At 30.5% G+C, this 26,294-nt stretch overlaps 11 protein-coding genes across 14 annotated transcripts; 6 read left to right on the top strand and 5 right to left on the bottom strand.

Annotated features, from left to right (window-relative positions):
- Positions 1-13: 13 nt before the first annotated feature.
- LOC113792024 (solute carrier family 22 member 2-like) lies at positions 14-3,978 on the top strand. 3 transcript variants are annotated; one of them, XM_075823416.1, is made up of 7 exons: positions 14-1,170; positions 1,262-1,601; positions 1,791-1,894; positions 1,958-2,411; positions 2,471-3,169; positions 3,249-3,771; positions 3,839-3,978. In XM_075823416.1, exons 1-6 carry the CDS (start codon positions 1,043-1,045, stop codon positions 3,534-3,536), a joined length of 2,013 nt encoding a protein of 670 aa, XP_075679531.1. In that variant the 5' UTR covers positions 14-1,042; the 3' UTR covers positions 3,537-3,771; positions 3,839-3,978. The 3 variants fall into 3 exon arrangements, with proteins under 3 accessions (XP_075679531.1, XP_027197691.2, XP_075679532.1); XM_027341890.2 differs by having other exon boundaries at positions 3,831-3,970; XM_075823417.1 differs by having other exon boundaries at positions 37-91; positions 3,831-3,970.
- A 64-nt stretch (positions 3,979-4,042) lies between these two features.
- Positions 4,043-4,739, bottom strand: LOC113792031 (uncharacterized). Its single transcript, XM_027341898.2, has 2 exons — positions 4,570-4,739; positions 4,043-4,515 (listed from the first exon to the last, which is right to left on the bottom strand). Exons 1-2 carry the CDS (start codon positions 4,604-4,606, stop codon positions 4,103-4,105), a joined length of 450 nt encoding a protein of 149 aa, XP_027197699.2. The 5' UTR covers positions 4,607-4,739; the 3' UTR covers positions 4,043-4,102.
- Positions 4,740-4,922: 183 nt separating this feature from the next.
- LOC113792030 (uncharacterized) lies at positions 4,923-6,571 on the top strand. Its single transcript, XM_027341897.2, has 5 exons — positions 4,923-5,120; positions 5,207-5,736; positions 5,813-6,052; positions 6,121-6,191; positions 6,256-6,571. Exons 1-5 carry the CDS (start codon positions 5,066-5,068, stop codon positions 6,350-6,352), a joined length of 993 nt encoding a protein of 330 aa, XP_027197698.1. The 5' UTR covers positions 4,923-5,065; the 3' UTR covers positions 6,353-6,571.
- On the top strand, positions 6,568-6,994 carry LOC113792033 (ribonuclease kappa-B-like). Its single transcript, XM_027341900.2, has one exon. It carries the CDS (start codon positions 6,568-6,570, stop codon positions 6,859-6,861), a length of 294 nt encoding a protein of 97 aa, XP_027197701.1. The 3' UTR covers positions 6,862-6,994.
- Positions 6,995-7,012: 18 nt separating this feature from the next.
- LOC113792029 (uncharacterized) lies at positions 7,013-8,640 on the top strand. The gene has a single exon (XM_027341895.2). It carries the CDS (start codon positions 7,166-7,168, stop codon positions 8,249-8,251), a length of 1,086 nt encoding a protein of 361 aa, XP_027197696.2. The 5' UTR covers positions 7,013-7,165; the 3' UTR covers positions 8,252-8,640.
- Positions 8,299-10,490, bottom strand: LOC113792026 (XK-related protein 6-like). The gene is given in 5 exon segments (XM_027341892.2): positions 8,299-8,639; positions 8,709-9,110; positions 9,167-9,190; positions 9,192-9,283; positions 9,336-10,490. Coding segments are annotated over 5 exon segments (1,593 nt in total). The 5' UTR covers positions 10,195-10,490; the 3' UTR covers positions 8,299-8,423.
- A 145-nt stretch (positions 10,491-10,635) lies between these two features.
- On the top strand, positions 10,636-11,954 carry LOC142645897 (uncharacterized). The gene has a single exon (XM_075823418.1). It carries the CDS (start codon positions 10,713-10,715, stop codon positions 11,952-11,954), a length of 1,242 nt encoding a protein of 413 aa, XP_075679533.1. The 5' UTR covers positions 10,636-10,712.
- LOC113792023 (uncharacterized) lies at positions 11,941-13,374 on the top strand. The gene is made up of 2 exons (XM_027341889.2): positions 11,941-12,374; positions 12,431-13,374. The coding sequence occupies exons 1-2, from the start codon at positions 11,941-11,943 to the stop codon at positions 13,257-13,259; spliced, it is 1,263 nt and encodes a 420-aa protein (XP_027197690.2). The 3' UTR covers positions 13,260-13,374.
- A 616-nt stretch (positions 13,375-13,990) lies between these two features.
- Orp8 (Oxysterol-binding protein-related protein 8) lies at positions 13,991-17,796 on the bottom strand. Its single transcript, XM_075823414.1, has 6 exons — positions 17,493-17,796; positions 17,065-17,438; positions 16,623-17,004; positions 16,119-16,566; positions 15,143-16,054; positions 13,991-15,086 (listed from the first exon to the last, which is right to left on the bottom strand). The coding sequence occupies exons 1-6, from the start codon at positions 17,641-17,643 to the stop codon at positions 14,507-14,509; spliced, it is 2,847 nt and encodes a 948-aa protein (XP_075679529.1). The 5' UTR covers positions 17,644-17,796; the 3' UTR covers positions 13,991-14,506.
- Positions 17,797-22,135: 4,339 nt separating this feature from the next.
- LOC113792065 (uncharacterized) lies at positions 22,136-23,285 on the bottom strand. 2 transcript variants are annotated; one of them, XM_075823419.1, is made up of 3 exons: positions 23,143-23,285; positions 22,606-23,085; positions 22,136-22,546 (listed from the first exon to the last, which is right to left on the bottom strand). In XM_075823419.1, exons 1-3 carry the CDS (start codon positions 23,283-23,285, stop codon positions 22,159-22,161), a joined length of 1,011 nt encoding a protein of 336 aa, XP_075679534.1. In that variant the 3' UTR covers positions 22,136-22,158. The 2 variants fall into 2 exon arrangements, with proteins under 2 accessions (XP_075679534.1, XP_027197737.2); XM_027341936.2 differs by having other exon boundaries at positions 22,606-23,285.
- Positions 23,285-26,238, bottom strand: LOC142645896 (CUGBP Elav-like family member 1). The gene is made up of 2 exons (XM_075823415.1): positions 25,701-26,238; positions 23,285-25,622 (listed from the first exon to the last, which is right to left on the bottom strand). Exons 1-2 carry the CDS (start codon positions 26,236-26,238, stop codon positions 23,746-23,748), a joined length of 2,415 nt encoding a protein of 804 aa, XP_075679530.1. The 3' UTR covers positions 23,285-23,745.
- Positions 26,239-26,294: the final 56 nt, after the last annotated feature.

Raw genomic sequence — 26,294 nt, forward strand, 5'->3', positions numbered from 1 at the left:
TTTGTAACATAACTTTTTTCGAACCATAAAAAGCTTTATGGTGATGGAACATGTTAGCATGAACAACGAAAACTTATCAGGATGAAACAAGGTGATTATCAGATAGAGTTGTAATTTTAGCTATATTTTCTGCCAAATGATGATGAAAAGTTTTACGATGTACGAAATCGAACGAACGGTATCTTTCAACTATACGCGGTGATCATTCATATTGGTCTGGCTTGGTAATAATCGATCAAGTTTGAAACTAAAATGTACAATCAAACTAAGTATTAGTTTTATGAACTAAAAATAAATCTATTCATAAAAAATCATGGCACAACTTTACTCGCTAATTATCTAACATGTATTTTATTCATTTTTTTTCGTTTTCACTCAAAGATACTATCAAAGCAAATAAATTCAGGTTCAAATGTTTTGCATTGACAAATTGAGATCATTAAATCGATGAAATAATTATTCAGATAACAGTGATGATTAATGAATATAGATCATTGTTGAAAAATTGTTTGCAAATTTGAGATCTTATAAAATTGATTTGATACATTGATCAGAAAATGTTTAGCTTCGTTATGGTTACAGTATCAAACTGTATCCGAACTTAATTATTGTTTCATTCAATGTTCAAAACTTTCACTTATTACTTTACTTCTATCTATGTTTTCTCTCCATTCATGATCTTACTGTTTAATGTTGATTTGCTTTTCGTCGTCTTTAGATTAGAATCGATGATGAAAAAAAACAAACGCAGGTGTTCGATAACTTGTACATTTGTGTGCGTACGAGTAAAAACTAGCGAAACAATTGGCATCTTCTTCGTTTTCATTTTCGACAATATCTTCAACAAACATATTTGACCATAGTCCATAGTTCAGCTGCTTTTCTATTACTTAAATTGGTGAATTGTCATATACACATCCACGTCGATCTTATTATTTTTTTTATAATTCGATCTCGAATAGATCTCTACCGTTATCTTCAATGGATTTGTAACTAGTAAGAAGATTCTACGATCAATCAATAAATCAAATGTGTCGGCAATATGTTACAAAAATTTCATTGTGAAAATGTATTGAAAGAGTTAAATGATTTTGGACAATATCAAAAATTTTTATTGTTCGGTTTCATAATGCCATTGGCTATACTAGCCGCATTTCAATCGTCTTATATGTTTGTATCTGAATTTAATAATTTTTTTCTTTGATCGACTAAAATTTGACCCGATTTTCGTTTTTTAAACTGTTCATCCGCTTATACACAGATATAACGAATTTGTTCCAGATCATTGGTGTCGTGTAGATTTATTGGTCAATTTTTCCTATGGAGAACAAAATCGTTTGATTCGACCAAGATTAAAATACAATGACGATGATAATAATGGACAGGAAACGCTAAAACTAATATCCAATTGTGAAATGTATGATATAAATTATCGTCAAGTATTGACCGGTTTGGAAATACCGAAACAAAATAGTTCATCGTCATCATCTACATTATCATCATCATCATCATCATCAGTATTCATACCGATTAAAAAGTGTTCACCAATCAGTGGCTGGGTTTATAATCGAAATCAATTTCGAGAGAATGCTGCCATGCATGTAAGTTTTTTGGATAAAAACTTAAATAATTTTTGTATTGGGAATATTAGTTAGACAAAAACATTTTTTAGTTTTGTCATTGATTGTCAATCAATAATGACGTTTCAAAGACTTTGATCCAGAAATAAATGAATGAATTTTTTAGAATTGACATTTGACAAAAACACAATTTTTTTTCTTTCTTTCTAGTATAATTTTGTCTGTGATCGCCGTCAACACATTCAAATGATCGGATTTGTACGAAAATTATCTTCTGCTCTATTTAGCTTGATATATGCCATTCTTTCAGATAGGTATAATAGACTGTTTGATAGATTGATTTGCTGTTATAATGAATAATCAATTTTTGTTTTCAGATATGGTCGTAAAATTGGCCTAATATTCATTTTAACTGCATACATTTTATCAGCAATATCACCAGTGTTGACCACGAATTATTATGCATTTTTAACTTGCCAAGCAATACAAGGATCAACATGGCCAATCGGAATATTGATCGGCACAGCATTTGGTATTGAATTTGTTACACCTGAATATCGTGCGGATGTTTTAGCATTGGTCGGTCTGGCATTTCAATTTGGTGAATGGTGTACATATTTTCTCATACAAGCTCTAAGACATTGGGTTTGGATTGCTATCGTCAACACAGGATTTGTTATTCCATATTTTATATTCTATCAATACTATGACGAATCACCACAATGGCTTTTAGCTACCAAACGTTTTGATAAATTAAAAGATCTCTTTGAACGAATGAATCGTATTAACAGAGCGAAATTGGACAATGATTCGATCGATTCAATCATAAGTGTAAGACTTTATGTGCTTTAAATATTTCAAATAAATTTCAATTTTGTTGTATAATACAGAAATTTACTCATTATTATGATCATGAACGACGTGCAGAAGTTAGTTTAGCAATTTCCATGCAAAATCTTGATTTATCGACATCGAATCATAACAACAATTATAAGCAAAGAATTATATCATCAAACAACTACAATAATCATTACCGACGCCCAAGCATGAACAGTTTTCTAACCGACGATGAATCAGTACCAGATGGATCACAGCCATCATTTTGGAAAAAAATTAAACTATTCATCAAACGTTCAACACTATTTCAGATGATATTTTTATGGGCAATCGTGTTGATAACAAATGAATTGATCATTGATTTTTTATCAAAACGTAAAAATCGTTTCGATGACAATTTACTTGTTGACCGATTTTTTGGATCATTGATAAAGATGCCAATCATTTTATTGACATGGTATCTTGTCAATCAATGTTTTGGCCGTCGTTGGTCAAACTGTATTATACTTTCATTAAATTTAGCCATTCTAATGTTCCTACTATTTGGTCAATATTTATTGAAAAAAATTATATGGCTAAATGTTGGCATTTCCGTACTAGGCATTATGTTAGCCGAATGTTCCGAAATGATAACAATATTGCAAACATTGGAATTGACGTCGACCAGATATCGTATAATTGTAGTCAGTATTGTTCATCTATTTTCTCAATCGGCATTTTTAGCCATTATTTATTGGCTCTATAACTACAATGTAAGTATAATCAAACGTCAAAAATTGTTTGATGACGATGATTACTGGCTTGTTTTTTTTGTTTTGTTTCCATAAATAGCTACGAATAATCTTCAATGTTCAAACGAAACTGATATTTATTTCTTGTATTACTTTACTATCGATAATTTTGGCATCTTTTGTAACTGAAACAAGAAACGAATATCTACCGATTGGCGTATTAGAATCTGAACAATTAATCACAAATTTCAATTATTGGTCAGTGTCAAAAGATCGATCAGATATTGAGCCATCCAACCTTTTTTTATCATTAAGTAAATGGGATGTCAATGCAAATCATCAGATTGTCGGTTCGATAAAACATATGGAAAAATTCACTGATAGCTGACGACAACTTCAAATAATTACAAATCTATAAATTGATTTGTGATTATTTGAATGCAATAGCCGTGTTGAAAGAAAAACACATTGGGCCATTTATAAATTTCCATGAAATTATGCCAGAAAAAAACTTTGATAAACTTTACGAAAATCCTCACGTCACACATTCGAATCGTCTCACACATAAACACAGAGAAACTTGTTCGAAAAATTTCGAATGTAATAAAATGAGTCAAAGCAAGGTATTTTCACCATATTATTATATTCCAAATTTAACCTAGTCAATTATCATTCTTAAAAGCAAAACAGTTCCGGCGAAAATAGCACGGATGATTCGACGATAAAATCATCATTGTCAAAAATGACAACTGAAGAAGCTATCGAATACTTGGGCGAAAAATATGCTACTCGTTTTACGATGAATGATCCATTGTTCGTTGAGGCTGTTAATCGTCAAATTTCCGTTCCGCCAATAGAGATAAACTACATTGGTCGAATCAAACGATACAGAAATAACCCAAATCACAATTACAATCGAAGGGATTATAATCGTTAATATTTTATTCTATAAATTCATTTCTTTATATTCTTGTACTTTATATCAATTTCTTTTTTGGCATTCATATATGAATTGTCAATATTATCAATCTGTGAATTTATTTGTTCCATAAATTTAATAAGATCTTCACTTTTTTGAGCAGTATATTGCGATAAACGGTTCTTTCGTTCTGATTCATTAGCCGATTCTGAATCAAGTATTTGATCTATCAATTTTTCGAGTTTATCTACATGTAAATTAGCTTTTTCGAGAGGTTGACATCTATTCTCAATCTCATTGAATGATTGATCTTTGATATGAACAATTTTGCGATGTATCTCCTGTAATTCATCACGCTCATCAAAGTCAAAATTTCGAACCATTGTTTGTAGTTCGGCTTCTAGAAATGGCCGATGATTAAAAATCCGCTTTACAATTTCGTCTGTCGCTATAATCAACAAAAATTATGACCATTTTATATTTGACATAATTGAAAACTTACATCGAAAAACATCTCCTGTTAAACCTGATAAATCCATGATGAACGAATTTATATAATAGGAAATTTCCCAGCAATATTATTGGGGATAACAATAAAATTTCCAAAATTGTTGCAAGCGAGTGAGCTCTGCGTGTGAGCCCGTTTGCCACACACCACTAAAATGCAGTATTTTGTTCGTTATTGAGTGTTCAAGACAGAATGGAAAAATTCGTCAAACTTTTCGATTTGTAAAGATTAAATTCTGAAACCAATTCTTCATTATTTTCATAACTAAATTGATATAAGAATTGTCTGATTAAAGATTTGCTAGGATTTTGAAAACCTTCAAACAAATTATTATTATTCAAATTTAATTTGTTAGTTTTTTTTTGCCTTCTAGCCTACATAGGCAACAGTTGCCAATTGTATTCAATTAATTAAATTCCCATATTCTTGATTAATTTTTCAATCATATTTTAAAATATTTCGAAAAAAATTCTAAAAAATCGTAATTAAAATGGAAGAAGTTAAAAGACGCTTGAACAGAGAAGGAATCAATACATCCGTATTTGGTAAGTATTATCACATCAATAATGGCGTGAATACACCGAATAACGGTAATTCCATGTAAAAATTAATGCATTTTTTCAAATAACAGCGGAAGAAAATGTCGATTTATCCACATTTCTTGCATTGACTCGGGAGGATTTTATTGATCTTAATTTTTCCATTATAAAAACTCGGAAAATTCTTATGATACAAGAGGAAATTCGTTCTAAATATGCAACACCAGCAGCTCCACAATCCAAAATTAATAAAGCGAATCATTCACGACCTCAATCCCAATCATTAAGCGATGTTGTTCAGGACACCATCATTACACCTACCACTATCACCAATTCATCGACAAATTATTCAATCGTAACAATTCCAGCAATGGGATGTTCTTCAACGAATTTTGATAACCACCAAATGATTGAAGGTGATCGAAATGTTAATGAAATTGATACTGCCCTTGTCAATTTGAACGCTAACTCTGATGCTCACTCGTCCCAAGGTGAAATGGTTCAAGTTGAAATCCATAATCAACATGATTATAATTCTCCCGTACCGAATGAAATACGACAACAAAATTTGTCGCTTATTAGCCTATCTAAACGACACAGTGAAGCATTTCGATTAATAGAAGTAATATTTGCACACCATCTAATTGAGCGTCAAATCAGTTTTTACCATTTTTTATTTTTTTATTTTCGTTTCAAAGAATCTAGATTTTCGTTCATTATTAGCACAAGATGATCAGGGTGCAATACTTCTTGAAGTATTGGACCGAGGTGATTATCTGGATAAAAGATTGCCAGGCACACTTGTGAAAGTAATCGCTGTTGTTGCTGATGAATTTATTTATCGAAATTTCGGATTGCGATATCCATACGAGGTCGGTGAACAAGTTGTGGAAAGAATTTATGAATCCATAGGTCATAGATGTAATCTTGGAGAAAAGGTTAGTGAAATCTTTAATGTCATTTCAAATGTTCAAATGATCTCACATCTGAAATTTTAATATTTCAGAAAGAATGGTTTGGACTTCGTAAAAATAATAATCGTGTTGGAAGAATTCATAGTAGAAATGAGAAGAGAAAGTAAGATTTTTAAATATTTATACTTTTAAATGGAATTTAATTTATCAAAAATTTTAAATTATAGACGTTTAAACCGAGAGTACAACACATCATTAAGTATGGAAACATCATTTATACGATTCAAAAATCCCAAAAACCTGAAAAGAATGTTGAACGTATAAAAATGGCAGAATATTCACATTATATAGAATATTCCATCGGAGTTGATTCCAATTGGAACTGTACACACACCATAATGAGTAGCTATTGATAGTTTGTCATTTTCTGTATACCATACACAACAACACTGAAAACATTTCATTTTTATCTTATCTTTATTATTTTTCATCTCAAATTAAAGATATTTAAATAAATAAAAAATATCAATATTTTAAAAATGATTATTTGTAGTAAAAGAATTGCCATACTTTGTTCATTATTATCTGTTTGGGCAATCATTATGTTAACATTGATGGGCATACTACTTTATAGTCATGCTGTAACATTTGCAGAAGATCTTGAACTACATGAAATTGAAACATCGAATATCAAAGAATTCTATCCGGAAGCGTATCAACGTTATGAATCAGCAGCGCATAATTGTTGGATTGCCGCCTGTCTTTACATCGCTACATTGGCGTTTTCCATGCATCAATATGTGACAAACCGAAGAATTCAATATGGATATTGATTTTATTTATTTTATTCAATTCAAAGATATGATTGTATCTATGTAGTTTATGATAAATTGTGTGTTATCCAAAGTTATTATCATTATGTTTGTCTGTTTATTTAGATTGGAAACGATTGATAATTTTTTGATTGCTAAAAATAAAATCACTTGACAACCATTTTGATATAGCTAAAACCATTATTCACGCCCTTTATGAACACGCATATGATGCCACATAATCGAATGATTTTTTTTCGATTAAAATTAAATTCCAACATCGGAATAAATTCCATTCTGGAAAAATTAAAAATTGAGTTCAACAATGACCGATGAAATATTAGAAACAGCTATTCATCATAATCAAGAAGAAATTATAGCAGCTGAACAAAATGATGAAAATCAACATCAAAAGCAATCACAACAAAAATCAGAATTAGATGGCTGTCAAGACGATGAATCAACAATAAAAACAAATTCTTCAAGTGAAGATGATGAAAATGATGATGATTTACAAACTTATCCTAAAATCGAAGTTTGTTTGATAAAAAATAATCTATGTCATAAAAAGCGTGACTTATCACAACAAAAACACCCATTTTCTCGATCACCTATTTGCCGTAGCAATTCAAGCAATCAATTAGCTTCATTTACAAGTGATAAAAATGAAAATTCCACCAAATCATCTTTGAAATATTGGATTTCAGCAATATTTTTGGTGATATTAGCTTCAGCTGTGCTTTCATTTCCCATTGAATTTCGGAAAGTTTCGTTATTATTCAATGAGTTCGGAAAACCAAATAGCCTAAATCATGATCAAATTGAGCTGATTCAAAAATTTCTAAATGAAACAAATTCATTCATGCCAGATATAAGTCAAGGAATTTTACAAACCATAATTTATAACGTTTATTCATCCAGTGCAAGTTCGATCATCCTATTATTGATCGGTAATGCTGAACAACAAGTTCAATTGCATGATATTTCACAAAATTTGGCAAATCTTATAGTTGAACTAAAACAAGAAGATTATTTTCCTACTATTCAATTGGATCAGCATTATACAAGTGATATGATTGAGCATCAATTTGAAACAGTTTTTAATGAAGAACAACGATCGGTGATGGTTTTGGAACATCTCGAATCATTGCCTTCTACAGTCACAACTACTTTTCATCAATTCGTCGACAATAATCAATCGAAAATACCTAAATCATTCACGATCATAACTCTGGTACATAATTACACTACTTTGAAATCAATCGAAGTAGATAAAGATATGTCTCTACTTGATTTAGAGAAAATATCAACAGAAATTTTACAACAACTTTGGTCGAAAGAAGTACCTAAAGAATCACTCGATTGTCTTATCAATCGATTGGCTGAATATTCTATCATCTTATTATCATAAATACGAAATAAATTTTATTTTTATTTTTTTTTTTTTTGTCAATGAGATTCTTAGATAAGTTTATTATTTATTAAAATTAAATGTCGATTTTTAAAAATGTTGGCTTGGAACCACCACCACTGAATTGTCGTTTGTAGTTTTTTTTTGGAAGAGTTTTTCACGAATTTAGTTCTCACTTGCCTCGTTTCTTTGACTTCTTAGGCGATAATAGATTGGTTCTACTATTATCCGTCAAAGTCGAAGATTGAGCCATCGTCGTTTCTAAAGATGAGCCCGCACTTAATTGACTGCTGCTAGGACCAGTTATTTTCTGATCAATTTTCGGCTTAGCGGAATGGCGAAATTTTCGAATATTTTGCGATGGATGTAATATTAGATAATACATCGACTGTTATGAAAAAATAACAAAATAATAAATTAATCGACGGGAAATCGGTGTAAAATCAATGATAATTACCATAAAAATCAAGCCAATGAAAAAGCTTGTAAAAAATAATATAAATGCTGGAAGTCGATACCATTTGAATATATCGCAAACATTGTACCAAAGTAATAGAATGATAAGATTTTCGATGAACATCACCGTATAGTAAAATAAATAACGTTTTCGTGATGGACCCTCAACCGGATTAAAGTAACAGAAAATAAATATAAGGGCCAAAACAGCATTATAAAATAATTCTTCTATCCGGTTATCACAAAATGTTGTTTTCATGTTGACAATCCAAATGAACATTATCAACCAGTGAACAACGCACACAATGCCTATGTAATAAGTGAATTCGGATGCAAACAATGACAAGGCCAGTACACGCGATGAAAGCATAAAAAAACGCCAAAAAAATTGAACGATCGCTCCCTACCATTCATCGAATGATCAATTAACAAATTAATTGAATTAAAAATTGAACTTACGGGGTATGTCATATTCTGTTTTATTAGCCAAAGACATACGAAGCATGCGAATATAAGTCACAAGACACCATGCTAAAGATACCAATGAAGATATTATGGAAATTGATTGAGCCAAAACTGAGAAAAATTATAATTTTTCATATGAATTTATCAATAAAATAAGCCATACCTGTCCCATCTCGATTTTTATCCGGCATTTTTATGATCAATACCGTTAATTGTAACACCAATTGTGGAGCAGCTTCCATAAAGCCTTCAAATAGACGAAGCATTGTAGCATCAGTATCTTCGTAAATCATATATTGAAAATAACGTCTAGCAATTTTCTTTTTTTCTTTACTGAGCTTACGGAATTCAATTCCGTAAAGAATCGAATCAATATAGCGTAGCACTGGACCAAGTTGCAAAGTTAAAAGGATAACACGAAAAACCCATTTAGTTGTTGATACGGGCAGAGAATTAGGATTTTTCGAATCAATAATATACCATCTTAATGACATTATTGTCATGATTAAAGACGGTACGGTAATAAATAAGAGGGTCAAGGAAAAATACCAATAATCATGATTTAAATAGTGACAGGTGGTGACGATAATATCAGTTATAAAATCACAAACAAAACTACCAATTGAAAACGATAAAGTTAACATATCTAGATAAGTGAATGACATGTATGTTGATATAGAATCGAGATAATCCTTATCCTGAACATCTAATTTTGAATCAAATAAAGGTGGGTGATGAGAAAGGACAAAATCAATTGAACGATTCGCTTGAATGCGATCTGATTGTGGCTGAGACACTTGAGATCTTGAACCTTTGACATTTTTTTTCTCATCCGTTAAACATAATTCATTGTCAATGATCGAACTGGTTGATCGAATAAGCTTTTCTTCTTTCTCCGGTGAGAAATTACTGGTTTTACTTTGAATTGGGCTATAAATATCTTTGGTTGTAATTGTTTCCAACTGTTGTTGTTGTTTCAATTCTTTTATTTCATATGAATCAATATTAGTATCGAGTATCATACTGAAAAAATTCAAATGAGTTCGATTCTTTTCCGGTGAAGAATCGAGAAAAAGCAGTCTTTTCGATTGGTTAAAAACGATTAATTTAAAGTAATTTCTGTTGTATTGTTAGATTGACCCATTATTCCATTTGATGATTGGAACAATTACGGTGAAAAAACACTGTTAAGAATCGATCATTTCGAAATCTTTTTCTAATATTTATTTATTTTATTTTAAATTGATAATAAATAAATATTTCAAGTTTTATTTTTATTAAAATTGAATGAAAAACAACAACAAATTGTTGCATTCGTTGATAAACGAATTATGAAAAACAAATGAATTAAACAGCTGAACAAAATATACAAAGTGTACGTACTTTCATTGTTCACCTTTGTTAATATATTGAATTGGCGCCAAAAATTTAATCAAATTAAATTTTACAAATAAAAACAATTTGTTTGGGTCAATATAACGAGGCTATTCAGTTTTTTCTTTTATCGAGTTAAATCGATTTTTAGAGAGCCAAAAAAAAGATGATTTCGAATTTGACGAAATTTCTGCATAAAAATCCAGACATAATAAATGACGACAAAATTGTCAATAGTCATGATAAACAATCTCGAATCGAAAGAATTTGTAGAAAATTGGGTATTAATACAATGCTTAAAGTTACCTACAAACGAATAATGGATCACATAAGAAATGAACCAAAGAACGATGAAAAGGCGCGATGTTTCTTAAGAAAAGCTCTTTTGCTTAATAATAATTCAGATGATAATTTAGCTATTGTGATGGATAAATTGAACCATGCAATCCTTGAAAGTGGATATGGTGGGCCAACATTTGTTCATGCATATTGTCAGCGATCAAAATGCAATATTGAACTCGGCAACTTCGAAGCAGCTTTATTGGACATCAACATTGCCATCAAATATGGTGGTCCAAATGACGAACGCTCCTTTACACGATCATTAGCTATTTTTTATAGGAATTTAAAACATTTCTTTCCTTCGTGTTCCACCAAACTGAATTCGAAAGATATCAAAACTTGTATAGAAAACAATGACCCATCTCCATGGAAAAGTTTATGGGATTATCTCACTAACGATAAATTGATTTCTGAAGACAAAGATGATCAATCACAGTTGAACGGTTTGGAAGAATTATTCAAATTTCAGTGCAATTTCAAAATCGACCCACGTTGTGCTATTGTCAATACCAAGAAAAAAGGAAGACATTTCATTTGTCAAAATTCAATTCCAAATGGGACGCAAGTTCTAGTCGAACGTACTTATAGTATCTCATTCGATAATCAATTTCAACTTCGACTTTGTCTTCATTGTTGCAAAGAATGTGAAGATCATTTTGTGCCGTGCCGATATTGTAGAATGGCCGTATTTTGTAGTGAAGAATGCTTCCATCGAAGTTGGTCATCGTTTCATCGTCATGAATGTTTAATTCTTTCTGTTTTCGATCGCGATAAATTGAACTTGTCCATTCATCTGTATCGAATGATAACAAAAATTGGTGTAAAAAATGCACTTATTACAAAACGACATATAGATAAAATGAAAAATAATAATTCAAACTTGTCCAAAAGAGTTGAAAAATACTGGAACAAAAGTATAGAAGAGATAATCAACGAATTTATTGTCGAACGATATATTAATGATGAAAAATTACGAAATACACCGGATTTTCGTATGAAACCAAGCCAAAAAAATAGAACTTATCAAATGATGCTTACCTTGTTGGATCATAATGACAAAATTTGAATCATATTATGATATGAATTACATTGGATTAGCAATCGATACAGCTTTGATACTACTCATCAATAATTACCTGATCAGGAAGCAATCAAGTAAACATCAATTTTCTTTACCTCATTGGGCTCATTTACCAATGATTTTATTGAAACAGATAATCAAAAAGAATGAAAATAAACAATCTATCCACGAATTGAACATTTTCAATCATTCTTATGAGGATTTTGCACGTTTAGTCGAAATTCTTCTTCTTAATGTCAGGAAATTGACGACAAACATGTTCTCTTGGAATAGTTTGAACTCATCAGGCGATCCGCAAAATGTGGCAACTTGTCAGTGTTTAGTTGGTTCTTTGATCAATCATAGTTGTAAACCGAATGTTGACTGGGAATTCGTAAATGGCTGCATCGTGTATACAGCCTCAAGGTAATTTGATATTTTATTTTATTTTTCACTAAAATTTCTTACTTGCATTGTGACAGAGATATTGAACCCGGTGAAGAAATCACAAATTCGTATGGACCGCATTCAGAAGTCCCATTCATCAAACGTCAAATAATATTATCACAAAACTATTATTTTAATTGTCGTTGTGAAATATGTCGTATTGAAGTTGAATACTATCCGAATGTTTTGAAATGCCAAAAATGTTCTGGTCCTGTATTGGTCATACCTGATTCGTCAATCAATTCTGAATGCATGAATTGTTGGCAATCTTATAAAAATGCTTTTGAAAAAATGGAATATGTTGAGGCAAGTTTTCGGAAATTTTTTGCCATACAAATGCTTATTCAAAATGAATGCCGTGGAGCTTATGATGGACAAAACGTGTGGTTTGAAAAAATGCTACAATGCTTGAAAGATCAACAATATTACCTATATGGAAAAAATCAAATGTTAATAAAAAATCTAAGAATTGCCTGTCGTTTGTATTTAAATCGTGGCGAACTTGATACTGCATGTGATTTAGCATTTCAATTGAACGAAATCGATGACGATTGTTTCTCGATATCTATTAATGATAAAAACATGAATGATTCCAATTGGATAAAAGCTCTTAAAAACCGACACCTTTATCATGATATTGGAAAAATGTATCTGCAACAACAACAACAACAACAACCACAAGAAGCAAACAATGAGTTGAAAAAAGATGGAAAAAATGATGAACAAGACGTGAACAATCAACGTTTGTTTTTTGCCAAAAAAATGGTCGACACTTATCATGAGGATAATTTGTTTCTTGCCCAAAAATTATTCAACTCGCTGATAAGCGACGATGAATACAAATTTTTGGAAATTACTCTTTGATTTAATTTTCCTTTTTTATCGAACACATTCTTTATTCAAAATTCATTTCGATTTTATCACATAACTTCAATGTTAAATCAATAAATTGAATAAACTCGTAAAAAACAAAAAAAAACTATGGTATTTATTTATTACTGTTATACATTTGAAATAATGGTGGCCAGATATCTATTTCGAGATTAAAGGATTTAAAAAAAAATTATGAAAATTCCCTTTTGTAAATCATGTTCTAGGTTTAATGTTACACATTATGAAAAAAAGAAAATGAATTTCATTTAATATAAAGATTCATTGTGAGCTAATCATGATTGCCTGTAATAATGAAATTGTGTCATTAATGTTCAAGCAAGGTCAATATCGAGCATTGTAAGGCCATCGAACATTATGAATTAGGTCAAACAATGTTGATAAATCGGTGCCAAGGTTAGTAGTGCACCACAATTACTTTTACTCAATATAAATATAATACTATAGAAACGCATTTATTAAAATATTTCTCTAAATGTCGATTTTCTCAATCATCCATGTTGAAAGCTAATGATGATATAGTTTTTCTTAGTCAAACCAGCTGTTTTTACATTATAAAAGCTAGTAATCGTTGAGCTTTTGATCACAAAACTAAATTCAATTCAGCATTTTCAACTAATCTATTCGCGCAATCTATAAGTTTTAGTGGCAAATTCGCGATTCAATTGCAGAAAAGCATTGATCATTTAAAGAATCTGTCAATCTTATAATAATGAAACACGTTTTTATTGACTCTCATTCAGAATGAAATTTACAAATCCTAAATAATAGATAAATTATAACACTGTCCATTCACCGGAATTTTTTGAACTGATAAATATAAGCAAACAATAAAAATTTCAAAGTTATACAGATTATGTTTTTATAATCTGAAAGAATTACAAACAACTTTGTTATTATGAAAAGCAGCGTAGAAAAACAATAATCAATTAATAAATGGTAGGGTATTCATTGAGAATAATAAATATAAATAAGAAACTAAAAACATGAAAATGAAGGAATGAGCCTACATAGCTGATTCATACAATAAAATACAATTCTCAATGTGATTAGTGAGTTACATTGAGGATGTAATGACCAGGTATGAATTTTTTTTCATTTTTTGCGTATGGGCCAGAAAAAATAATATTCATTTGATATACTTTTGTTTGTTTGTTGTATTATTACATATAATTTTTAAAATAACATTAGAAAGCGAAAAAATTGGACACTCGTTAGCGTCAATGAAATAAATGTTTAACAATGAAATGAACTATAAGAACAATGATGACGAGACGAATTTCTGATGGTATAGATTGGAATAGCAGACTAATTTGCATTTTTGTAATGGCAAATGGTCCATCACTTGAACCATCACTGTGTAATGTTTTTTTATCTCTTGATCGTGATAATTGATTGGCGATGGAGACTGCCGAATGAAGATCATGAAACTGTGTTCTGAGAACAGATTGTTCTTCTTTAACACGTTCAATCGATTCTTGAAGTGTGGACAATCTTTGCATTATTGTATCAAAGTTACGTATTAAAATTCTGTTGCTAGATGATGAACCAAGTATCTGTGGAGAATCCAATGCGGATTGAATTCCGGCCATTTTGTTTGCGGCATTTATATCAATGGCTGTTGGATCGGCACAAGTATGCTGACGACGAAAACGTCTATGTTTATGGACATTAGTATTAATAGACATATCGGTCGATTGTTCATTTGTTTTGTTCGATGATCTGGCAATGAAATTCGGATTCAAATGCCTGGTTAGTGTACGTATCACATAATCATATTCATATTGTTTAACATCAGTTCTAAATAAGAAAAATAAATGAGAAAACTCAAAATGAACAAACTTGACATGACTTACCTATTATCCCAAGGGCGTAGTTCGGCCATGCGATAAAGCCAATCATTAAATTTGCTGTCCAAAATAAAATATTTTGGTTGCCATAATTCTAATCGAGAGCTTCGTTGCCGTGCTGCGTCACGTTGCGCTTCTTCTAGATTCGTTTTTTCAACAGTCGCCATATTTTGATCTTGTTTCTGTATGGCCAATGTTACTTTATGCCATAATTTTTCTGATTCATTATCATGTTGTGTGTCGAGTGGCACAATAAACCGCTTCAAACGGCTACTTTTTACTTTTGGATCGATACCAGACCAGAACAACTCTGGCACCCCTTTACGCTTATCTTTGTAAAATATTTCCGAATCCCAATGGCCCTCAATACTAGCCATCGTTTCATTACCTAAGCGAACTTTTCCGATCAGTAAATTACATTGATCATCAGACCCGAAGAACGGTTTTAATTTGAATTCCAATTCACTTTTGTATCCAGTTTTTTCACAAGTAATGGTAACTTTACCGCCCAACTCAAATGCTAATGGTCCCAGAAAGATTCCTTTGCAATGTGCAAACGGGAATGTAATCAGATAATCTTCACCGCGAGCTAATAACGTGAGTCGAGCTGTTCCTTCTAATAAAGCAGAAATTGAATTTCCATAGAATTTTGATTTAGCCAATATCGATCCACTAATGCAATAGCCATCTTTACGATTGGTCACATAAAAAGCTGATACAGGAGGATGATGTGAAACTTGTTCTGCAATATAAAATGTACGTGAATCTGTATCGGGGTGATGCCAACAACATCGGAATGTTTCACCCAATATAGGATTGTATGGTTTTTTCAATCCCTTTGGCTTCTTGTAGAAGCCTGATAGATACCATTTGAGAATCAATTTCATTCGCATCAATGGATCATCTTCTAAGGCGGCCCTAAGGATTAATAATGAAATTTGCTTTACAGATAAAAGTACAGATTTCAATAGCTAAATCTTACTTTGAGATAATATCACAATGATAATAATAATCGGTAAGTTTTTCCAAAAAGGATCGTGGTTCCAGAATAAATGTGGGCAACACCACTTTAGATAGATCCATGCCCGGTCGAACTTGTTTGAGCAATGTCCATAAAAGTGATTTATTTTCTTCGGGAACCTCTTCAGTTTGACCAGCATCGCCGACCAAACCGAATTCTTCATTACCCCCATCATAGCAATAATTTGTTTCATCAATTTCGGGTATATCAATAGGAGTTTTCAAGGAATGATCATTGGACAATGATTGCTTGATGAGTTTATTGTTTGCTAAAACATGACAATCTCCAACATTACCAGTATTTACATCGAAGTCATCGATGAATAGTGAATCATCACTTTCTTCAGTTGAATGTTGACCAATTGAATCATCATGTTCGCCATGATCAGTATGGCCATCATCGTCAATATCTATGTATGGTTTTTTCACATAAGTAAATTAGAATGCAATGATTTTTTTTTCTTACCGAAATGAGTTTCAATATCTATTTCATTGATGTTGTTGCTGCAAATTAAAAGATCACCTTCTGCTGAGTTAATATAATTAAAACTTTGCAATGTCTGCGATTCTGGTGCACTATTAGTACTAATAATTGATGAACTCAATGGTGATAATGGCATGGAATCACGACGTTGATCACGATTAACGCTATCGGAAATAGCATTCTCATTATTGTTAGCATTATTCGGAGAAACGATATGTCTAGGGGCAAGTAAATCGGTACAATTCAATGAAAGTTCGATTGCTTCCATCCATTTTCGACCAGCTTCCTCGGATGGCGCACGAAATATGGCCGATGATACGGGCAGTGGGAATAGTAGTGAAGTGAATTCTTCGCCATGTGGACCCTAATTATCAAGAATAAAATTTAAAACGATTTGTTTTAAACAGAAAAGATGAAAATCTACCTTAGGAGCCCATATCGGATGATCAAGAGGATGGAATAATTTAAAACAAAAACCACCCTTTTTAGATGGTCGTTCCAGTACTTCACACATTTTCAACATCACAGTACCGACCCAATTACTAGGCTTATAAGTTTTTTGATTTTTATACATGTAAAGGGATCCGGGTCTCAATTCACAATAATATTTGTTCCATTGTTTCAAGGTTGTACGAACTTTTAACCAATCAGACATAACGATCGTTGTCGGGTCCTGGATGGCCGAAATCAATTCAGCAGTTAATTTTTTCTTTTCTAGACGATAATTTTTTCTTCTAGCTTTAAAAGTTTGTAGTTTTTTACCGGGATCATTTTCATTACCATCGTGATAATTGACCTCTGTTAATCAAAAATAAAAAGATGAAAAAAGTAAAATAAATTTCATCTGCTTACCATCGAATAATGCCTGGCTGTTACTAGCGCCACTAATATTTTGGCTAGAATTCTGATTATGATGATTGGATTGTGATGATAGTGGCGACGGTGTCATCATCGCTGGTGGCAATGGTGTTTGAAATCCTGAACTAAGACTTGGTGAAGCCATTTTCTTTTCCACTTCTTTTTCCTGTAATAAATTGAATCGAATTGATTTCTTTTTTGGCTTCCAATAATATGGTCGAATGAATGAATGAAGATGGATTCGAATCTTTTGCAGATGATTGAGATGATTGTGAAATTGTTCCTTTCTTTGGAATCAGTTGTTGACGTTTAGATGATGATGATGATGTGGACGATGATGATGATGAACTTAATAATGGTTTCTTTTTCAAGAATAAAGATGTGGATGATGGAAATTCGAATGAAAATCTTTTTTTCGGGCGTATATCAACAACACCAGTAGTGGTTAATTTTTTTTGACTATTGTTTGTACTAGAATTATTATTCGATGAATGAAACAATAATAATGATTTGAATAAAGAATTATTAGAACTTGTCGAACATGATCGTGATGAACGAGAAGTTGTTGAAAAACTTAATGAATTATTTTCACCATTTGATGATGATTGTTTTCTTTCATCTAAATTATTATTATTATTGTCACCAATTTTTTTATGATTATAAAGAATTTGTTTCAAGTTTTTATCAACGAGTGAAGATTTGTTTCTTTCAGAATCATTTTCAATTGATAGTGATATGGTTGATGATTGTTGTTGTTTTTGACAAACGACGACATTGATAACATTGAATTCATCATCATTAGATATAATACATTTAGAATTGTTGCTATTGTCAATAGATGATAATCTTTGTCGTCGTTGTTGTTGTTGTTGCAGATCATTCCATTTATTAGGTTTTGTTGTCGATACATTTCTTTTTTGTTCAACGTTATCTAAATTTATTTTTATTGAACAAATCAATGAAAAAAAACAAATTGAAAAAATAGTTACAAAACAAGAATAGAAGATTATGACATCATGTGTTGATGTTATATACTCGAAACATCAAATGCAATAAAAATATGCAACAAAATTTTATTGGTGTAATTGTGTTTGTGCCTTTTTTTATACCCAAAAAAAAGTAATTGGCTATTGTCGTGCAAAAATTAACCATACTAACACATCGAAGCTAGATGTTAGATACTGTACTCATCCATCATAATTCAACAAATAGAAAAGAAAAACCATTTTTCCTCTAAAATAAAAATAAGGAAAATTCGATACATATCGTGAAAAAAACCATCGAATTTTGTAAACATTGTTCGAATCGAAAATTCTTTGCTGAAATACACATATTAACATGCAAACATTTACAATAACAACAACAAAAAATAAATGATCATTTTTCAATTGATAAAACAATGTGTATTTTTCTTTCGAATCAAACATTAGTTTATCCAAATTTATGGCGTAAGATGGATAATCGAGCGAAACCATTATTCATTAATCAATTGAAAAGCTATTCAACCTGAATAAACGAAAAAAAACTTACCAAATTAACCTTGTAGGTGTTGTTGATAAATTTAAATTATCATTTAATTATAATTATATAAATATGTCTTTTGGAAAAAACTTTCTTTCAAAATAAAGAAAAAGGAAAAATGAAACAAGTCACATGCTGAAAAGGTCGGACAACATTTAAAAAAAAGGCACTCAAATCAATTTTTGAATAGAAATAAATATTTTGTCATCGTATATTACAAAAAACATAGAATGCGTTTTTTTCAAAAATGTAACTATTAAAATTTTTCGTTTCCGTCAAACATTGAACATAGAAAAATAAACATAGAAACCGAAAAAGAAACACTTATATACCACACTCACACATAAACAAACACAAAGGAATTCCACGTATCATACGCCATCAAAATAAAAACAAAACAAACATTTAAAAAAAAATTAATGTCAAAATTCAATCAAATCATAATGCCGGGATTGTTTGATCAAGTTTAATTATTTTATTAGAGTTTGATTGTTTACAGCTGCTGTTTTTATTCAATTGGATCAAATATGAAAAAACAAACATTCAAAAATTCATCGACAGAAAAAAACAAACGAACGATCCAATAAATTGAATGAGAATAACATAGAAAACCACATACAAAGAATATTTAAATGAATTTTTTTTTAAATTTAGAGATAAATATATTTCCTGCTCATATAACGATAAGTGGAAGAACGAAAAAAAACCAAACGTGAAACATGGCTTCATTTAGAATTTTTTTTTCATTTATTTGTTTATTAGTTTCTTATGGAGAGCAATTTCCGTGAAAAAAAAAGGATCCAAGAAAACTGTTCATTTGTTTCTCTCATCACTGAAAAATGCTGCTATCGGCTAATTTGAAAACAACTACATAGATTCTATACATTCGAATTTTTATATAGCATACTATATAATGATAATAATGAAATCAAAATCAAAATAATAAGAATCAACATTTATATGGATAAACAATGTTTAATATATGACAATCAATTTCATAGCATTTTTTGTTCCATAGCAAGTTACGTATTGAATTTATTCATATTTGATTTGGATTTTGTTTCATTGTATTAGTTTTTGTGACAAATCCAAAATGGAACAATATTATTATTATCGATTTTCGCATGTGACATGAAAGATATATGAATGATTCTAAAATCATATTTATTTGTTAATAAGAATATTTCAATCCAATTTTTCATTTTTATTTAAACCGATCGATTATTGGTAAAATATAGATGGATCGAAAATTTTCATACGTGACTATTGACACAAATTATCATAACAGGATCTAGTCTTATTTATGTTTATTCATCATAATCAATATTAATGGAATAAAATTTTGAAATATAGAATGGCGAAAACGAATAAAAAGATCGATATCTGTGAAAAAACTATTGCTTTTTTCTTTTCATTTAAATTCTAAATGTGCGTGTTTAAAGTCAATTTAATTGTTAATCATGTTTACGGAATAATCGAATTTCATTGCAGATTTTTTTTTCGTTCATTTCAAATTCAAATGAACATATGAACGCCATCTATTGAATCCGATTCAAGATAAAAAGTTTCAGAAAAAGTAAATATTTCATTTTTTAAAAAATTAATACACAAATAGATATTACATTAAATTAATTGAATTAGTTTTAATGACAATTTGCATACCTGTAGTTTTTGATGATTCGACTGAAACCATTGAATAAGATTAAAATAATCTGTTTTGATTATTAGTTCGAGTACGAAATGTTTGAAATTTAAATAAATTCTGAATTTTTCACGTTGATGAGCTTTCATATAAATTTCAAACAAATCAGTCTTGTGCTACTGAAATCCTAACAAAAAAAAAACTTATTTTTTTCAAATTAAAAAAATAAGAATTTCGCATTCAAAATAGATGTTCAATGCAGAGATCATAAACAACAAAATCAAAAAATATTGAATAAACACCAAATAAAGATTAAATCGTTAGTTAGATGAAAATTGTAGCAGCAAACAAATTCACCATACACAAAGAAACTGATATATTTATCGAGATGAAATATGAACAAGTGATGATGCTTCTAGCTTTATAGATGATGTTGATGATGATGATGATGATGATGATAATGGAAAACAACGAGATCATATGATGATAATAATTATAAAAAAAACTTGACTTAAGGAAAATATAATTAATGTTTTCAATAATAATAAAAATGATGAAATGAAATTACAATCAAGTTTCCATACGGCTTGAAATAATGAGTAAGCCAAAACATAAAAAAAAGAATTTCGGTTTTCAATTCAATCATTGTCGCGTTTTTCTGCATTTGATAAGATGTTTTCTTCGTTTGTTTTTTTTTGTCAATTTTTATTCTCACCACCTGTATGTCGAATTAATCTGTTTGACTTTGATGACGACTATCAATGACAATCAATATCGATCAATTTCGAATTGAAACGAATAATTAAATCGTATGCATACGGAAAATAACCCGTTTCAATTAGATTGGATCATGACATTTCATTTCTTTTTTTATTCGACAAACAACGTCATCAGTATGGTTGATTGGTTTTTCTCATTATATTTGTTATTTAGAAAATGAAATATTTTGTCGCATTATTATATCACACCTAATTTTTCGTCTGCTTCTCTTCTTTCCGCCGATGAATACATCATGCAAAAAGTGATCATTTGACAGGAAAAAATAGCGACAATTTGAATGAAATAATCATCATTATAGATTTGACAAAGATAATGTCATCATCATTATTACCATGATCCACTTATGCTAAATAAGTGTTTAAAATTTATGACACGAGTAATGAGTTGATTGATTCTTTGTTGTTGTTGTTATTGTCGTTTCAATTTTTTCTGACAGCTGGTAATGGAGATTAAGGATTTCGTCACACAAATTTGTATCGAAAATTATTCTTCTTTTTGATTACTATGATCACGATAATAAGATAATAACAACGCCAGTATGCAATGACAAAAAAAATCACAAATCATTTGCAGCTGAGATCCACAACAAACGCGTTTAATTTCATGATGCATAATTTCAGAAACTATTTCCACCTACTACGATGTAAATAGATCCTCTATTTGGATCCAACCAATTGCAAAAAAAAATTCAAAATTGAAAAAAATAAATTTATTTTTTCATGTCAAAGAAACAGAATAAGATGGTAGGAAGCTTATTGTACAATGATCATGTAATAAATCATCAGCATCAGCATCATCTGGACTGTTGAAGATGAAATTTTTAATCGATGAAAATCGTTTTATTTGAATTGAGTTTATTTTCAATTGATCTATTAAGGATTTAAATAGGTCATCGGTGATCAGATACCAATCTGTGGTAAATGACATTCGATATTTTCTCAATAAAATGGCATTATCATCATCGTGATTGTGACGATCAGATTTCAATGATATATCAGGCGGAACAAAGATTTTATACCATACAAGTAAAGAGTTTTGCAACTTTATTCGAATCATTTGTTTGTTATTTTCTGTTTTAGAATCTTCGAACGTTGTATAACAATCCCTAAAATGAAAACAAAACATTGAAAAAATGAACTATTTTCACACATACTAAAAAAATACCTTTGTCTAAGTTTAATATACAAACTACAAGCTTTATCTTCAACCGATTCAAAAAGAATTTCATCAGATTCATTCAGTAAAAGATGAACAATTTGTTCGATATGATCTAAAATTAATGGTCCATAATTTTCGGTTATCGACGATAAAATATTAACGTTTTCCTTATGATGAGAATGATTATGACAAAAAAGCCAGTCATTCAATAGTTCCGGATTTGGTCGAGAAAATACTTTCAATAGAGATTTATCAAATTCAATCGGTTTTGGCAGCTTAGATTCATCGATGTTCGATTCAAAATTCAAAACTGAAAAAAATTCCACATAATCCTCATGATGAGATGAATAACCGACCAATTTTTTCATTTGATGAACATCAATGCTGAGATTTGCTGGAGATTCGAATTCAACACAATAAATACAATCATCAATATCGTTTAATTCTGTATTGAATCCATCAATGATTATTGCGGATCCATCAATACTTTGAATACAAAACTGTAAAAAATCGGAATTTTCATCATTTGAAATTGTGAAAAACCTTTTATTATCAACATCTTTCAGCATAAAAGTTTCATTTTTATAAACAACATTCAAGAATGGCAACTTTAATTGAAAATGACAATATAGTCTTGAACATTCTAGACCCAACACACCGAATACATTAATTAATAGATCAGACATTTAATGAAAAAAATCAATAATTTATTTGTTCATATTGTTTTTTTGTGACAGAAATTACGAAACTCGAAATATAAGATTCAGAATATCAAGATTTGTAAAATAACATATGAGCAACATGTGATTAAAATTCCACTAAATATCGGATTCTCAGTATCGATGGTATCGAAATCACATTCCAAAAAATTTGAAATAATAATGAAAAAAAAATCCACAAAAATCAAAATATAATGTTTATATTTGTTAACTAAATTATAAAGATAACATAGAATAGTCCATAGATAATTGAGAAAACAAGATCAAATCTTATTTTCAGATTTTTGGTTGATTTGAAATATATTTTGTTTGGTTTTAGCTAAAAATAAAGAATTAAGAAAAAAAATAGTTCCGACTTATTAGATGAAAAACTTAATATATAAGCTTAAATTTTTCTTTTAAAAAGAGTCTATGATGTTTAAATAAATCAATAAGGCTTATCAGGTTTTCTTTTCAGTTGAACTTTTAGCCTTTTTGGTCCGATTTGAAAACCGTTCATCGTTTGAATTGCAGCACGTGCTGATTCAGGATTATCATATGAAACAAAACCAAAGCATTTAGATAGATTTGTGTAACGATCGACAAAAACTTTGGCAGAAAGTATATTTCCGAATGATGAAAACATTGTTGTAAGATCAAAATCTCCAAATTCGGATGGCAAATGATAAATGAATAGATTGGCTCCTTCTGGTCCTTCAGATTGTTTGTTCACAGTTATGCTGGCCATTGTTGATACATTTTCTAATATTGATGGTTGATGCACACCATTCAAGGAATCAATACTACTCGATGCTGATGATGATGATGATGAGGATGCCGTTGTTGATGACGTTAAACTTTTCGTAGTCGTTTTTCCATTATTTCCGGTATTACTGATGAGTGATTTACCTTTAACATTATTAATAACACCCATATTTGATGTTCCAAATGCTGATACACCATATTGTTGATCTAAATATGGTCCTAAATGCGCAAATCCAAAAGATCCATTTGTTAGTGGATTTAAATATGGTGAATGATGGTGATGACCTTTCGGTAATGGATGCGAAAATGCACCAAAAAATGGAGAACAATTGTTCGTTGTTGAATAAAAAGGTGATGGTTGGTTGATGACCGATTGACTAGGCCAACAATTAGGCACCATATACAATGGATTCATTGGATAATAATCCGATGATATTGAGGGATGATATGGATAATGAGGATGATGATGGTGATCAACAATTGATTGATCATTATTATTATTAAATAGGGAATGTTGATCAGCTGAATTTTTGGATGTTATATTAGTGTCTGCGGTTTTTGGATAGATAAAAATATTCGAAGGATCACTGTAAAATGATGAATGATTTCCGGAATTAGCTGTTGCATTCATATTCACAATCGATGATGTCATGTCGGTTACAGGATGCATGTTCGTGGTCATATGACCAAGTATATTTTGATGCGGTGATTGTTGCTGTTGAGACGATAGGTTTGTCGATGATGGTTGATGTTTTTGTTGTTGAGCTGCGGCAGCGACAGCAGCCAATGCTAGATAAGGATTTGTTGATGCCAATGTAGCTGCGGCAGCGGCTGCAGCAGCAGCAGCTGCCGTATTCGATTGATATTGTTTTTGCTGTTTTTGATTTAAAGAAGAACCATTTCTACCACTATGACCGTTTGAAGATTGTCGATGATACGATGAAATCTTCGAATAATTATGGTGATGTCGTGAATGTCCGTGACTGGCTGGTGTTGAAGAACCCGATGAAATCACTGATGATCCGGAGCCGGAATCCGATTGGCTATTCCTATTTTTGCTATTTCCATTATTGTTGTTAGTCGCCATAATCATGTTAAAATTATTATTGGTCGATGCAGAAGCTGCAACAGCTGCAGCAGCAGCCGCTGCTAATGATACAAATTGTGGTGTCGGATGAACTATACATGATTGAGCTGCAAGCGAGGTCGGATGTAAAAATAGAGGATGTTGATGAGAATTGTTTTGATGGCGAAGTTGATTGTTGTTATTATTCAGAAGATTTGTACCGTTCGAAATCTGTGGCACTAGCTTTCGAACTATATTTGTTGATGATGAATTTTCTTTGTTAGTAACGAAAAAATCTTTTGTAGATAATGAATGATGATGATGTTTACTATTCGCTGGTGTAAGGTTTATAGATTGTTTTTGTTGAGGAATATTATTAGAAGCTAATTTAACCACAATCGGTAATGAACAACCATCCATTGTCATTGAATTATGTATCGTTTTTATTGAATTAATTGCACATTGTTTTGTACTGAACGTTACAAAAGCACAACCTATTAACATCAAATAAATAAGATTATAGACAAATTTTTGAAAAATTTGATTAAAAAATCAATTTCAAATCAACTCACCTCTGCTATTTCCTTTCGAATCTCTAAGTACAAGGCATTCTTCAATATTACCAAAACGGGTAAACATTTGACGAACATCTGTTTCGTTGTATTTCTTCGACAACATACCAATAAAAATTTTTCTTTCTTGCTTATTTTCACTATCGGCCGGTTTCATTTGAATTGGATTATGCATATTCTCTAATGTTTTTACATTGTGCAATGCATCTTGAGCCGATAAAGCTGATTTGCGACTGAAAAATGTAACAAAACAACAGCCACGACTTTGTCCTGTTTCTTTATCTCTCAATACTTTTAATGAATAAATTTCTCCATATTCTTCAAATAATTTATGACAATCAGATTCATTCCATTCTTTAGGTATCTGACCGACGAACATTTTGATTGCATCAGGATCGGGAAATTTTTGTTCATTTGTCGAATTTTTGTCATTAACATTACAATCATTTATTTTACTATTTCTACCATCATCATTATTATCATCATCTTCGATTTCATCTTCAACTTGGCTATCTTCTTCTTTTACATTTTCATCCATGACGAAATTATTTTCATTCCAATTTTGTTCACTTTCAGTATCCGATGTGTTTAATG

Source organism: Dermatophagoides pteronyssinus, unplaced genomic scaffold (genome assembly GCF_027571235.1).
Source record: "Dermatophagoides pteronyssinus isolate colony J.1.1.1.1 unplaced genomic scaffold, Derpt_VIB-CSIC_2022.12 sq0028, whole genome shotgun sequence".
Classification (NCBI taxonomy): Eukaryota; Metazoa; Arthropoda; class Arachnida; order Sarcoptiformes; family Pyroglyphidae; genus Dermatophagoides; species Dermatophagoides pteronyssinus.